This window comes from Thermobia domestica, chromosome 16, assembly GCF_964235325.1.
Source record: "Thermobia domestica chromosome 16, izTheDome1.hap1.1, whole genome shotgun sequence".
Taxonomy (NCBI): Eukaryota; Metazoa; Arthropoda; class Insecta; order Zygentoma; family Lepismatidae; genus Thermobia; species Thermobia domestica.
Window position 1 is genome coordinate 80,438,103 of NC_137469.1, and position 16,740 is coordinate 80,454,842.

Here is a 16,740-nt window from a genome sequence, read left to right on the forward strand (position 1 = left end):
CTGTAATTGCACACTAACGAAGAATTGTAATTTTTCGAGGAATAAGAAGTGCATTTAAGGGTCTTCTTTAGATCTTCTTGCTCATATTTTAACTTCTGGTAAATATTAGCACTTGTTATTTCGTCCGAAACAATACTTTTCCCATGAAGCAAAGGTTTCTTTAGGGTGTGTGACGACACTATATAACTATTTCAACCTGTCCGAATATTTTCTATTAACTGTTATTTTCTTCCTTATTTTATAATTTCACTAAAGAAAAATGTATTTTTCCTGGGACAGATTCAAATCTCCGATGTTTGGTATTAATAGTTTTGTTTCTTTGCCACCTTACCACTTTTTGAAAAACTGATTAATTGTATATTCCTTAGTTTTCCTTGATTTTCCTAATTTCACTTTTTAACAATTTTCTACATAACACGACAGGGACACGAACACAGAAGTATCGAGAATAGTTAAAATTCTAATAGCTTTTCCGCCGAAAATCGAATCCGGTAGAAAGCACGCTATAAGTGCACGCGCTAGCCATTAGATCAGCGTGGAGGGCACCATTGGACTATTTTTTTAGTTGATGTCATGGTTACTTTGTTTGTTTATATTATATAAGAAGACACTTATTGAAGTTTGGTATTTACGTATTTCAATACATAATTTTCATTTATTGCTTCATATATCTGTGAAGCAATGTTTAGATACAAATATTGCAATACTGTAACTAATATGTATAATAATTTTAGACAGAAAAAAACTGGATAAGATTTGATAATATGTTTCGTACGTAGGTCTCAATCCAGAATAGCGTTGTTTTCCGGAATGAAGTTCGAAGGATTAGTGCTGTGTAGTACAGTTTTCCTTGTACAAAATTCCTATGTAACACTGTTGACAGTGGAAGAAAATCAACCAACATTTAATTCTTTTCCTTCTAATTTAATTACTTTACGCTATAGTTGAACAAATATGTTGAAAACAGATGTGCTAATATTGTTTCCTTCTATTGAAACCTTAAAAAATCGAATACGTTAAGAAATAGGAGCTTCTACTGCAAGGCCGTAATTTGTGGGAGGGCAGTGGGCAACTGCCCACCCAGGGAGACTCCCTGCTATTCGAGGAGGGCCGATTTTAAGACAAAATTTTCTTACTCCATATACGATACGAACATAAAATTATAAATGAAACATCAAAGAGGTTCACTACATTACATATAAACAAAACAGCACACAAAAGGAAAATAAAACAAAAATAAGTTATGGCCCCATTTTAGTAAAAATATCTAGTATTAGGGGCTCTAGAAATAATATTTATTCGAATGGCTTTGAGAATTGTCAATATTGTCCCCTTAATTAATTTGTCATGTATGGAACGGGCCCAAGGGCGTAACTAACGGACCCGGAGACCTCGCCATGCGGGAGGGCCCACAGGTTCCGGGGACCCATAAATAGTAATAGAAAGATGAAAAGAGGCGGCCCAAGAATTAGATAAACAACTTTTTCTAGGAGGCCCAAATAACCGTATTAATACTTGCCCCCCAGAAAAAATCTAAGTTACGGCGCTGTTCTACTGTGATATATATGACGTAATTAACCAAGTATTAGTGTTGCCACGAGACGAGACATTTCTCGTGTCTCGTCTCGTCTAGTAAACGAGACGAGACACGAGACGGGACAGAACCCTTTTAGGCGAGACACGAGACGAGACAGACTACTTGTCCCGTCTCGAAAACGAGACGAGACACGAGACGAGACGGGACGTCTCGTGAAATGCCTCGTCTCGTGTCTCGAAAATGAAAACGCTGGCTGGAATGGCCAGGATTAAAATTGCCAGTGGTCATATAGATTGCAAAAAGAAAATCCCCTTTGTGAGAAAACATGTTGAAAAGCCTTCATAGAAAAGTGTCCTCTGTCTATCGAATGAAACAATCGTGATACATGAGCTTCCAGGGATATCATCCTTAATGTCTTGTCCCCAATTCCCGTTGCTGTAAACTGAGGAATTATCTCTTTTTTTTTATTTCTGGCTGGAATGATGACAAACAAAATCAAAGACGGAAGATTTTTACAAGGTCAAGAAACCGAACTACTACCACCATCTATTCAATTTGAAAACTGGGTAAGGTCTACACTCATTACGCTGTAGTTGAAAGTTCTGGCTGAGATGGTGGAAGATAACAGAACAGACCACACTTGTCTTTATTCTCTGGTGGCGGTATTCTTTTTCCTATATGAACCGAAAACGGCAATTGAAGTATGTCATCTTGCAACTAAAATTTTGTCTTCTCTCTCTCTCTCTCTCTCTCTCACACACACACACACACACATACACATAAAACATACTTTTACCATTTTACCAATCGCTCGCTTATTATACAGCAGTCATGTTGTAAAATTCACCTCTTCGTTTGCAGGCGAAGGACAAAGGAAGCAAAGATATTATCGACGAACTCTTCAAATTGTTTGCTTTCAGCAAAGGACCCCGCACTTTTCTTATGGAAAGTGGCTTTCGGCTAATGTTGTTGAAACTTCGCTGGTTGATAGTTCTGAACATGTGGATCAAAAGTCTCAATGGGCACAAAGACCGAAATCCACTCCTTCCCCCCCAAAACCGCCTCCAAGTAGCTGGGGGGGATTGAACTGATTTCAGCATGTAAAACAATTTGTTGTTTTAATCAACTCAACAAGGACCCCAAACAACCACATGTTAGACTATCAAACTACCCCACTTGACACCGCCCTTTGCCCCCCACATCCCCCCCCGCGAATTACCTTACGGATGTTCCATATTACTGCAGTTTATAGTTGCGCGTATGTGTTGAAATACCTACAGTTTTGGTCTCACCGACGATATAATGGGTTTCACGTATCGCTGATTATGAATCTGAGGTGAGAGTTCTAGAATTCAAGATGGATGATCAATATGGCGGATTAAAAACACGAAACTCCTGACTGTAGCCACAAATAGCTGTTTACTAGGGTATTTTGGGTCGTTGGTTACGAATCTGAGGTCAAAATTCTTGAATTCAAGATTTCAGATCCAATATGGTGGATAAAAACGTCGAAGCCACAAATCGTAGTAGACTAGATTATTTTTAGATCGCTGTTTAAGTACGCAACATTCCTAGATACTTCAGCCACCATGTAGAATTATTCTGCACCCTTGCCCTTTACCAAAACCCACCACAGATATCTTAATGCTGAACGGTGTTAAAATAATTCATCAATTATCTGTTCATTATTTTCATCATTTCGGTTTGCAGCATCTAATGTGGTACTTAGCAATGAGTCATCGGGATATCTAATATTCTGTAAATGCCGTGCATGGCCTAAATACTACAAGACACTTGCAATGTGCGCACATGTACCTAATGTACAAGCACCGCTTTGACATGTACAGTAGTAACCTTGAATAACATTTTGATCATAATCCTGGTCATCTTCATCATTGGTTACATATGCTATGAAAACTTGATGCTTAGTTGCATTGCGGAACCTTGAGTAGAGACGTATGCGCAGAAATTCCGGTTCAGTTACGTTTTCGTCAAGCTGGAATTGCTCATCCTTATCTCGTGTTAGTTTATCTTGGACGTAAGATGATGAGAGATCTACTTGATATGTGCCTACAGTCAAATCTCGTAAGTAGTTTAAGTTAAGTACAGAGAAATCAATTAGGCCTTGATCATTCAGCGGTACCCATTGACCGTTCCTTCTAATAAGATTACCTACCTCCGCTCTTGCTTTAACAACGTTCGGTATGATTGACCTATTTCTCATTTCTCTAGCTAATTCAATGGTTGCATCTTGCATGAAAATAACGGGATGGAATCTGTTCAAAATAGCTCCAGCTATGCGATAGAAACTATTCAGTTTCTTTGCATGTTGCAGATTCAACGTCTGTGCTAGAAACTTAAAAACAGATCTTAGATGCCCGTTTCTTGCCTCGAGTATCCATCGACTTTTAGTAACTAATCGAGAAGTATTCGCTTCTTCTGTTGATAGTTGTCTTTCACGTGGTAGTAGGAGTGCGGGCATTCTATGATCAATTCCTAAATATTCCAGTAAAGGAATTGCATCGCGGTATCCTCTGTCTACTAACACAATGACCAGGATTATGATCAAAATGTTATTCAAGATTACTACTGTACATGTCAAAGCGGTGCTCGTACATTAGGTACATGTGCGCACGTTGCAAGTGTCTTGTGGTATTTAGGCCATGCACGACATTTACAGAATATTAGATATCCCGATGACTCATTGCTAAGTACCACATTAGATGCTGCAAACCGAAATGATGAAAATAATGAACAGATAATTGATGAATTATTTTAACACCGTTCAGCATTAAGATATCTGTGGTGGGTTTTGGTAAAGGGAAAGGGTGCAGAATAATTCTACATGGTGGCTGAAGTATCAAGGAATGTTGTGTACTCTAGTCTACTACGATTTGTGGCTTCGACGTTTTTATCCACCATATTGGATCTGAAATCTTGAATTCAAGAATTTTGACCTCAGATTCGTAACCAACGACCCAAAATACCCTAGTAAACAGCTATTTGTCGCTACATTCAGGAGTTTTGTGTTTTTGATCCGCCATATTGATCATCCATCTTGAATTCTAGAACTCCCACCTCAGATTCGTAATCAGCGATACGTGAAACCCATTATATCGTCGGTGAGACCAAAACTGTAGGTATTTCAACACATACGCGCAACTATAAACTGCAGTAATATGGAACATCCGTAAGGTAATTCGCGGGGGGGATGTGGGGGGCAAAGGGCGGTGTCAAGTGGGGTAGCTTGATAGTCTAACATGTGGTTGTTTGGGGTCCTTGTTGAGTTGATTAAAACAACAAATTGTTTTACATGCTGAAATCAGTTCAATGCCCCCCAGCTACTTGGAGGCGGTTTTTTTGGGGGGAAGGAGTGGATTTCGGTCTTTGTGCCCATTGAGACTTTTGATCCACATGTTCAGAACTATCAACCAGCGAAGTTTCAACAACATTAGCCGAAAGCCACTTTCCATAAGAAAAGTGCGGGGTCCTTTATGATACTAACAATAATACTTTAGGTGAAGATGTTTTACAGGGGGACCTTCGTTTTGTTACGCGGAAATGTTTGATCTGACCAGAGTGCGAAATTGTCCTCTGCTTCCATGTTGAGAGGAGGGGAATACTTCCCTTTCCTAGTGAATAATAATCATTAGGACCTGAATTATCTTCAGAAATTGTTTCTTACAGGCATATAAAACCTCTCGAACTTGATAAGTTTAAAGAACATTTGGTATAATATTCATGGAACTCCGTTGAAAGCAGAAAATATCATGAGAATGATCAAAATTCGAACATTGGAGAACATAATTAACAGAAAGAAATAGGCATGGTCTATCGCCGCAGACCGCTCGGCTTGTTATGAAGAGGTACGTTGTATGATTGCGAATAGATCACAAAATATAAGAAACTTTAATCCAAAATGGCTAACCAAAAATCAACATTTTTTTAGCCACTAGCTAATCTGGGTGTACTGTCATGAGTTTGTTACACAAACGGGGCAACCACCACATAGTAGCACACATCCCGCGGTTATGGGAACAGATTTGAACCATGGAGGTGAAGACTGGCCCCAAGCATTGTTTCGTCCGATGTGTCGTTCAGCTCCCATTACTATGGCACTTTAAGTAGAGGTTACTGTGCAGTAACATATAAAATTTCAATCAAATACTTTCCATTACTCAATAAAATTATTTGGTTCCGAGCTTTTTTTTTAAAAAAAAAAAATAATTGCAACAAATCTAAACATGCTAAAATGGAAAGTAGATTTTGGATTGTTATGGGTTAACACTGTGAAACCTAAAGGCTGGAATATATGAAATCAAAGTGTACACACATATTTCCATCTCTCTCTCTCTCTCTCTCTCTCTCTCTCTCTCTCTCTCTCTCTCTATATATATATATATATATATATATATATATATATATATATATATATATATATATATATATATATATATATACTATAAAGCAAGTGGGCTGATAGTGTACGATAGTGTCGGGGATAGTGACACTTTTACATCGAACTTTCCTTGTCGTGTAAACATTATTTGACATTAGTGTCTTCATTTTCGACGTACTTATGAGCAATTTGCTGTATATTCGTGTATTGAAACTGGTGAAACAAATTTCAATGTTTCAGAATGGTAAAAAAAAAAAAAAAAAAAAAAGCCAGGATCGAGAAGCCTCAGACAACTAACAGCAAAGATGTATTATCTTGTAAACTATTTGTCCTTGCCTTGTGAGCTTATTTGAATTTGTGTTTAAGACCTTTAGGCAACTTTGGCCGAATGGATGATGATGGGGAAATTAGTGGAATGAAGAAAGTGGTAGGATACTAGGCAACTTCGAGAAAACACACACATTCGAAAAATGAAATGAAATGAAATGAAATCTTTGAGTTTTACGTCCCACGGTTATGCCGGTTAGGCTAAAGGAGACAGTGATGATGAGTAATGAATGAAATGGTGGAATGAAGAAAGTGGGAGGAAACGGGAGAACCCCGAGAAAACCCACGCACACGGTGTTTGTCCACCACAAAGTTGACTTGGCGGGGCTGGGATCGAACCCGAGACCCCAAGCACCAGAGGTGAACGCTCTACCACTGAGCCCCCGCCGTCCCCACACACATTCAATGTTTGTCCATCACAAAGCTGACATGGCACTAACCGAGATCGAACCGACTACCACATAGACCAGAGGTGAAGGCTTCACGGTGTAGCTACCGTGACATTTCTTGTCTTGTGTGGTGTGGGTAATACTTGTAACTTAGTTGTATCTTGATTAGCATAGTGCAGTCTGCTACATTTTACTTTCGTTCCCAAGGTATGCTGCTATATTTATTTACGAGACAAAACGAGACAAACGAGACGAGACGAGACGGGACGGGACAGAACCTTTCGAGACGAGACACGAGACGGGACGAGCACATTTTTTCGAGACGAGACACGAGACGAGACATGCTTTGCACGAGACGAGACGAGACAGCCTGAAGTCTCGTCTCGTCTCGTCTCGTGGCAACACTACCAAGTATATAATGTACGTACGAGTATGTCGAATATGAACTTAGCTCTTAAGTAAGTGTTTTTGCTGTTTTCTGGAAAACAACGATTTGTGACTTACGTACTTCATGCTCTCAGGTATAGACATATAATAATCTAATTATTTTTGAGTTTGTCATATTATGAGTTATTTTTTAAGGGCTCATTGTTTTCGTTTCAGATGAGTATACAGAAAAAATAAAATTTACTTTGAAACCAAGTAATAATGAAATCATATTTAAAGTGAAGCTGACCGATGATGATGGGAGATTATATATATGCTTTTCCACCGACAAGCAAGTAATATTGGACTCTACATACTGCGTTGATCTCTACATTCCATCTACAGGATCTCTTTCTAATTACTTATCAAGCAGCAATAATAACTTGAAACAATGCAAATCAGAATATTATTATACATATACAAGTCGATATGATTATAATTATTATTACGGGAACCGGCGTTCTGAAACCCGTAATAGCAGAAGTTATAGTTATAATTTAAATGTAGAGGGCGGAAGAAGGTGCTATTACAAGAGTGATGAAAAAACCTCACTGTCGGTAAGATATAGTAGATCAAACGTTTATTTATTTTCTAAGTTCAGGAGCTCGTTTTCCAAACATCGCTTTAATAGACTAGAGGTGTAAAACTGATATTCCTGCAGCTCCTCCATTAATGAAACATGATCCTGAGGTATACAGGAGTATGTCATGTATAATTATTCACTAAAAAAAAAAAAAAAAAAAAAAAAAAAAAAAGCCCACGCATAAAAAATATCTGGTTTGGGGACCAGAAATATCATAATAATAGAAAACTGTTAAAAATGACTTTAAGTGGTGCTTGGAAACAAGCTTCTCAATTCGTATTTACCACAACGCATGTATTTATTTATGGTTCTTTCAGTTTACTGTTGAAGATACAATATATAGAGTACCAGACAGCTAGTCTTTTTTTAGAATTAGGAGTCTAGGTTTCTTTTCATGTGCCATTACATGGAGAATAGGTGGCTAATGACGTTGAAATATGAAAGTATAATTTCAATATTTTATCATTTTCAAATGGCAGCTATTAAGAGCATTTTGCGCCTATAGATTAGTTTTGTGGATCTCGATTGAGAGCGAATCAATTAGGTTCTAAATATACAGCAGTACTTCAAAAATTAAAACTAAATGCATTGATTATTAACAAAATATAAAAGAAACAAGATATTCTTAAAGATCAAAATTTCACAGTCTTGTTATTAAGAATGTAATATTTAAAGAGTATAGCTGGATAAGGTGGTGTAAAGTGCTCTTACACGGATTGCTGTGATAATTATATCAAACGTATCCCATATCCAAAGGTAACTTTGGCCAGAAAATCAAATTCTTTCGAATTTCGAAGTTATTGTTCAAAATTCGAAAATCAAAAGTTGTTCGTATCTCAAAAACGACTTGAGTTACGAGGATGAAACAGAATATGAATATACTTAGGGCCTTACCGAAATCAAGAAAGGATTTTATTCGCCCTTCAAATTTTTAGGGACTTTGAAAATATTCGAACTCAATTATTTTTGTTTTATATTTCAGTGACCACCTTCTGTTTCCCACCATAGAAGCATCACCAACCCACCTATAATATATTTTGACTATAGTTTGATACTCGCGGTGCAACTTGATGTGGAAAACCAAAGTCGGGTATGCCTGGAAGATATGCAGCACGCGTTATGCAATAAATGTTTTGGCTACTGTCACAAGTCAAAGATGGTCGAGTTTGAATTTCTGACTCGTCATGAATGGCTCTACATGACAGTATAACTCTCATAATCGTACCTCTTCCAGAAACAGCGTGAAAGCACTGGTGTCATTGATTTTCAGTCTGTCTTAGCAGGATACCAATATTTTAAATCGTGATTTATAGAAAACAACGTTTTTGGTTATTCCTATATATAACGTACAAAATATTATAATGCACAAGATGATGATAATACAAAAATATCCAGAATGATTTTGCAATGTCTTTTCTGTATAAGAAAGCATTGCAAGGAAAATGAAGGACACGGTAAGTAGAACCTTCAATCTTCATCACTATATACATTTATTACTGGAGTGATAAGACCAGCAACACACAATTTTCTTAAAATCTATGTAGGTCGAATAATCTTAGCAAAGTATCGAGCACGTGAACGGTAATAAATGTTTGAAGAAATACGAACAACATCAAACTGTTCGATTCCTATGTGCATGACCAGCTCTTCGTAGTTCTTAGTCTTGTTATTACCCAAGAAGTTATTGGCTACATGTTTCAAACTTGTGAACGCAAACAGTTCAACTTCACTCATCGTATTCTCAAAACCTTGAACCATCACCAACTTCCGTATCTGTACCCCTGTAAATACTCCTTTCTTCAGTTTCTCCTGTGTTAGTTTTGGAAATCTGTCACTAATATATTTGAAGCATATGTCATTTCTGTCCAAAGTCTTCACGAATTGTTTCATAACCTCCAACTTTATGTGTAAAGGCGGCAGTAAGACATTAGAAGGTTCCAGTAACGGCACGCATTTTCGCCGATCCCAAAAGGTTCATCCAACACTCCTATTGGCCACGTACCGATGACGTCACAAAGGTTCAACTGCTGCTATGCATGTTACTTTCGTTTCTGTTTTGTGGGCATGCGTGTTTAAAAAGAGAGAGAGGATATTATCAATATTATTACTTGTGAAATACATTGCATTTTAATTCTTCATTTATGTTCACTTTTTACGCGGTACACATATATTATCCTTAAATAAGTATTCGCCCAAATAAGTTTTTAAAAAAGCACTATACATGAATGTTGTTACTGTCTAGAATTTTATCAAGCTGATGGTACTCACAATGAATACACTGGCTTTTGCCAAAATCGTGCACTTTGTAACACAAGATCTTTTGATTTCAAATTTACATACAGAACTTGGGTTCCACTCGTTTGATGATGCAAAGTTAAAAACGTTTTGGCCTTGTTACTTTTACCATGTACAAAAATGTTTCAAATAAACTTTAGTATCCAAGAGTATTTTGCGGCAAATAACATTGTAATGCCGTTATAGATAAGCTATGCTCGGCTCAATTGCAGGAGAAATGCCCACCAACTTGAGCTAGATTACCATTATTAGTTAGCATTGTTTATGAACCACATAAGGGTAGCAACTGGAGCATACAATGTAAATTGCATTACATTTCGTTGGAGTTTAGCGTCAATTTCAACACCAAAGTTATAATGAGACGTGGACCTACTGTTTCACGAGGAACCCGAAGCACATGAGATTACGCCGGGAACCGAATCCGGATCTCCCGGGCCAAATACGCGTATGATAACGATATAGCCACGAGATAGTTTCAGACAATGTAATGTTTACACTGTTTTTCTTTAGAATAAACACTACATCGCCTTAAAACATTAAACCAGTGGTTCCCAAGGGCAAGCCTTCTGGAGGGGACTTGAAGAACAAGCGAGAGATCGCAAGCTAACGACAGAAATAAAGTATAAAATTATCAATAAATTTAACAGATGTTACGCGTTTGATGTTTTATCTTTCTTTGACTCCAATTCGAGATTTTTAAGTAATTATACACTTAATAAATATAAACAGATGAAAACATGGTGAATGGTTTGAGGTTTAGAATTCTGTTCAGAAGCAAAGCTATATGAGACGTGAAGCTACAGCTTAACGTAAAATTCTAACTACATAAGTTCTCTCCGGGAATCAAACTCAGATCTCCCGCGCCGAAGACGTCTATGCTAATCATAAAGCCACGAGGGAACTTATGACGAAAATACGGTTATTATTGTATTATTATTATTATTATTATTATTATTATTATTATTATTATTATTATTATTGAAGATTTGAGATTTCAAAGCTCAATTTGAAATCATAGATGAGTCAGACAAAGAAGCACATATGGCCATTAAGCAAGAGGGAGATTAGCGAGAAGTATACAGGGTTTAAGAAGGAGGTGCCAGGTAAACACGGTTGGGAACCACTGCTTTAAACATTATCACTTAAACTTTACAACCTCCTGCTTGTGCTTCCTGCTTCGCCCTGCCCTTGGTCTGATTTGATGCAAAACTAGCTTTCATTTACAGGAAAGATGTAGTAATTTAGATTTGATTTTAGATTTGAATTTAACGTCTCTTTCAGCAGAAGCCTACATGAGACGTGGAGCTACAGCTTAATATTAGATCTGTACTGCGTGAGCTTTAGATATGGGCACGAGCGAATTCGAGCGAGTTTTCATTGATAATGCACTCGACTCGAAAGAAACATCTTTAAGCTCGACTCGAGAACTAGTCTCGAAAAGTTTCCTTCAACTCGGCTCGAATTTGACTCGAGTTTCGAGTCGAGTCGAGCCGAAACGAGCCAAATCGAGTCATATGCTGTGTGAGCCTAGACGATATAATTGTGGGACGTAAATCTTAAAGATTTCATTTCATTTCATTTCTTCAAGTATCCTACATAGACGATATAGCTATTATCGATGATATAGAGCGCGAGAGATAGCATGAGCTATGAGAAGTGGGAGGTAGGAAAACGCTAATCGCTGCGAGGGTGACAGTGGAGAGAGAGGGAAGATTTTTTGGTAGTGTTTCTAACTCATTGAATAAAACACCATACAGTTTAACTCTGAAGAGAAGGGTAAGAGATCCTGTTGACGATGCCTATACCATGCAAAATTTGCTCTCGGCACGAATAAGTTCTTTAACTTCAGAGTAGAGCCAAGAAACTATATCGGAACTACTGTCATATTTGTCAGGTGGAACATGGATGGGTAAATGTTCGTTTTTTGGAACAGGTCTAATTGCTGACGGAAGGTTGGGATACACAATGTTCTTTCTTATTTTGTACTGTGTCCTTTCACTTTTACAAGACAAAAGCAGCAGCCAGTACTATGGTTCTTCTGATGTCTCCAAGCCATACGAGTAGGTGTGGTGAATGACATAAATTTCTTAATAACTTTCATCCATAGTCGTAATCCTTCAACACAAGACAAACACACAATGTGAGGCGCGAAACTCTTGTCTTGGTCACCGACATCCATACCAAAGTACACCTGGTATGCTACCTTTACAAACTTACTTATCTTCGGTCGCTGTTTTACAAGAACAAACGTGCCACAAATATAACACAATGATTTACGCAACGTCGATTCGCGTGATAACAACATGTTCTCTTCTAATAACTGCAAAGCAAACACCTACGCTAAACTGCTGTAGAACAAACATTTCCACATTCGACTTATGTCTGCTACATTGTTTACACCTAACATCTCGGCGTTGCTACATTTTGTGCGGTTGCCAAATGTATGTTTCGCATGCACCAAAGAATATTTTTATTCATCAGCCAACATGTTTTTTCAAATTGTGGGAAAATCTGGCGGGCTAAGGAAAAAAGGATTACGTATTTGAATTCAGGAGGAAAAATGTCATCAGAAACAGTTTTTACTTACGTATGAGTCAGAAATTTCATGCATGATAGTGTAATGGAATTATTATTATTATTATTATTATTATTATTATTATTATTATTATTATTATTATTATTATTATTATTATTATTAGTAGTAGTAGTAGTAGTAGTAGTACTAGTAGTACTAGTAGTAGTAGTAGTAGTAGTAGTAGTAACAGCATTAGATGGAAAGAATATTGTCAGTCATTTTATGTACCAGAAAACTTTAAATTCAAGGAAGACCAAAATCAAGCAATATTATTCAAATTTTAATTGTAACGAATACCGTAAGTTTGTAAAACCCTCCTTGCTGATCTTATCGCCGGCACCCATAGATGAGGGATATGTGGCATTCTGCTGCAGATTACAAGACGGAGTTTACCCTGGGTTTGAATTCCAATAAAAACCATATGCATTTTAAAATTATTCTCCGTGTTCGTGTGTGGTCCCTGTCGTTTGCATAATACGAGGGAGGATCAAATATAAACGGGATTTTATTTTTTATTTACATTCATTTATTGAATACCACAAGGCACTTACACTTTATTTTTTCACATAGTTTCCTCCTTTGGAAATGCATTTGTCCCAGTGTATGGGCAGCTTTTTGATGGCCTGATCTTAAAAAGAACAGGGTCGTGCCACCAGCCAGTTGCGCATGAACTCTTCCACTCTCTCATCATCTTCAAATCGTTGCCCTCCTAGAGCTTCTTTAAGCGGTCTGAACAAATGGAAATCGTAGGGCGATAAGTCCGGGATGTAAGGAGGATGTTCAAGTGTAGTCCAGTGCATTTCCTGTAACTTCGAGAGAGTTCGAGCTGCAGTATGGGTCGTGCATTGTCGTGCAGGAGGAGGATCTGTCGAAAAGATTGGTCTCGTCTTTTGCGGCGATATGCAACTCTCGCCTTGTTCAACAGCTCGCAGTAGTATTCAGCGTTTATTGTGCGTCGCTCATGTAAAATGTCAATCAAGCAAAATGCGTCGCCGATCGAAAAAAAAACGGTTGAAATAATCTTCCCAGTTGACAGTCGAGTCTTGGCTTTCACTGGTGCTGCCTCCCCTTTCCTCCGCCACTCCTTACTGGCTTGTTTGGATTCAGGAGTGTAGTGGTGAACCCATGTTCCGTCGCAAGTGACGATCCGACTAAAAAATGCATCACCTTCTTCCGCAAACCTTGGTTTAAGCCACTGACAGACCTCCAAACATCTCAACTTTAGACTTTCGGTCAAAAGGTGAGGGACTCATCCGGAACACACTTTACAAAACTGTAGGTCGTTTATGATGATTGTTTGACAACTACCATACCTGATTCCGACTTGTTCTGCAATTTCTAATACTGTTACTTGTCGATAGTCGTCAATAATGCCTTTAACCGCACGAATGTTTTCATCCGTAATGTTGGCCCAAAGACGGCGATCGTGCTGCTGATTTCTCACACGTTCTCGTCCTTCCTTGAACTTTCTATGCCAGGCATATACACGCCTCCTTTGACAAATTTCTGCCACTGTAACTCCTTCACGAGCAAGAAATTTTATAATTATGCATTGCGCAGTGGAAGGGTGCACCTGTTGCTCCGACATCATGAACGGTACTGATGAAATGGCGGGAAATATCTAACAGCACGCTCTCTCCACTCCAACCCCGTTGGGAGTGGAGAGAGCGTGCTGTTAGATATTTTTATTTTAAACATAGCAAAAGTTTTTTTTATTTTAAACCTAGCAGAAGCGTGCGGCTAGTCCTACCAACTGTTGATGTTCAGGAACAAAAATCCCGTTTATATTTGATCCATCCTCGTATGAAAAAATAAAACTAAGGTGAGTAAAGTCAATGTATCAAAAAGAAAACATGTGGGAAAAAGTTTCAAAATAAAGCTAAAAAAGAAATGGCGCGTACATTTAGTACTTCAATTTTTGTTTAAAATAAAAAAAATAATAAGGAAAGTGGCTAATGTGCATATCGTAGGTGAACGAAGGTCTGTATTTAATTCTCAGTGTTGGATTGTAGTTTAGCGCACCTTTCAAAAGCAAGAGTAAAGGAAACGTGGTGTGATCCGAACCATATAAACTTTCGCCGGGAATCGAACCCGAGTCTCCAACATCAAAGGCGCGTACGCTAACAATATAGAGTTCACAAGAAAGCTCAGTTCACAGAGAGCATCAAACACACTACGCTGCTTACACTGTAAATCCCTCCTTAAACTGTAGACCTTATTCTGTATAGCATCTCTGCTCAAATTCAATCAATCAAGTTTGAAGGATGAACATTCATGAAAAAAAAATTCACTCACATTATACAGTCCTATAGTCACTAGTGACCTTCCTCGTGACTATATGGTTAGTGTACGCATTTTTGACGCGGGAGACCAGAGTTGGATTTCCGATGGAATCACATGTGGTTTGGTTCCAACGTTAACCTGTAGGACCATGTTTCATATAGTCTGGCTGTTGCAAGGGACGCTAAACTCTCATCAACAAACTGACTATTGTCTACTTCTAAATCCCTTAATCCATGCATGGAAAACTTGGTATTAAACAAAGCGAGTTAAGGGCTTCAAGAATTAGTACAAGCAACTGATATAGACTTCGGCGCTGATATAGACTACCTGTGATTTGTCATTTTTATTATTATTTATTTATTAATAAAAATCCAGATAGAATTGAAATAAACTAAGGGAACATAGTATCTTGGAAAGGAATTTCAATGGTTAGTTAGTTTAACAGTATGTTTCATTCTATATGGCAACAAAATCGGATTGTGAGAGCTACCTCGACCTCAGTTTATTGCAGAAAGCAATCGGTCATCTGAAACTTGAACATTATAATGCTCAGCAATGATTTCGTCAGCAATTTGACGAAGGGTCGTATCTCAAAATATCACTTTTTCAGACATAAAGAACGAAATAATAATTACGTGGACAGGAAAGCAGTTGAATATATAATAACTTGTCACCTATTCCAGATAATAATTATGTGGAATTATTGTTCAATTATTGCTTATTTAACTTTTTCCTTCTGTGTGGAATTATATTTCTTTCTTTATGTCTGAAAAAGTGAGGTTTTGAGATACGATCCTTCGTCAAATTGTTGACTTTCTGTATATTTTATGAAGTTTAGCTAGAATTGGTCCTCTTTGCTTCCAGATGGCCTAAAGAGAACTAAGAGTTTCGGATGGAGGCCAAGAAAAGTGTTTCCTTTCGCTGGATAATGTTTCGCCTCTCTTTTTGTGTCTGAATAAAAGAGAAAAATAAAGGTTTTATCCAATGTTATAACTAGAGAGAGGCCTAGAGAAATTTCATGTTTTAAAGCATGCCTTGCAAGGCAATGAGAACAAGAATCTTTATGTACAGGGTAGGATTCAAAAGTAATGAGCCTTCATTCAAAAATACAGATTTATTGAGCTGATCGGTAGAACTGACTAATAGTCTTCAAACTAGCCACCTCCTGCATCAATGTACGTCTGTAGGCGGCTTTTCCATGACTCAAAGTCTTCCCCGAAGGCCTGTTCCGGGATAACTACAAGGGCTGCCTTGACATTTGCTTTGATGTCCTCGATGGAGTCGAAACGTTTTCCTTTCAGAATTGATTTTAAGCGCGGAAACAAGAAGTCAGGAGTCGACAATTGCAGCAGTTCTTCGCATCGGAGCACTCGATTCCGTTTCTGTTCTTCAGCCAAAACTCTCGGCACAAGTTTACCGCAGACTTTCCGCATGTGCAAGTCCTCGGAAACAATGCGTTGTACCGTTATCTCCGATAAGATCAGGGCTTCTGCTACTTGGTAGAGACTCAAACGCCAGTCCATGTTCAAAAACTCACACACTCGCTGCACATTCACGTCAGTACGGGCCGACGACGGGTGTCCAGACCCGGATTTGTCAGTCACCTCTTCCCGGTCCTCACGAAAAGCCTTGTGCCACTTTTTGACTTGAGAATAGGACAGACACTCAGTCCCAAACGCCTGTTGAAGTATGGAGAACGTTTCGAAAGGAGACTTGTCCAACCGGAAGCAAAATTTGATCGCGTAGCGTTGCTCTAACAAACTTTCCATATCGCCGTGTCACATACCACCGTATAGGGGCTACTGTTAAGGCAGATGCTACCGCTCCGAAAGCTGGAAGCCAGCTGACCCGCGTTGTGCTGTGAAGCCAACACCCACCACCACCGTCGCTGTCAAGTGGAGCGCGCTGCAGGGTGCGCACGCGTCA

The 16,740-nt window shown here is 38.3% G+C and overlaps 1 protein-coding gene across 1 annotated transcript in view; it reads left to right on the forward strand.

Annotated features, from left to right (window-relative positions):
• The window catches only part of LOC145673193 (uncharacterized), a 222,838-nt gene that overhangs the window by 108,000 nt on the left and 98,098 nt on the right, over positions 1–16,740 (forward strand). The window contains exon 6 of the mRNA XM_081742661.1: positions 7,256–7,635. Coding sequence (XP_081598787.1) covers positions 7,256–7,635 — 380 coding nt within the window. The remainder of the gene's footprint in view (positions 1–7,255; positions 7,636–16,740) is intronic.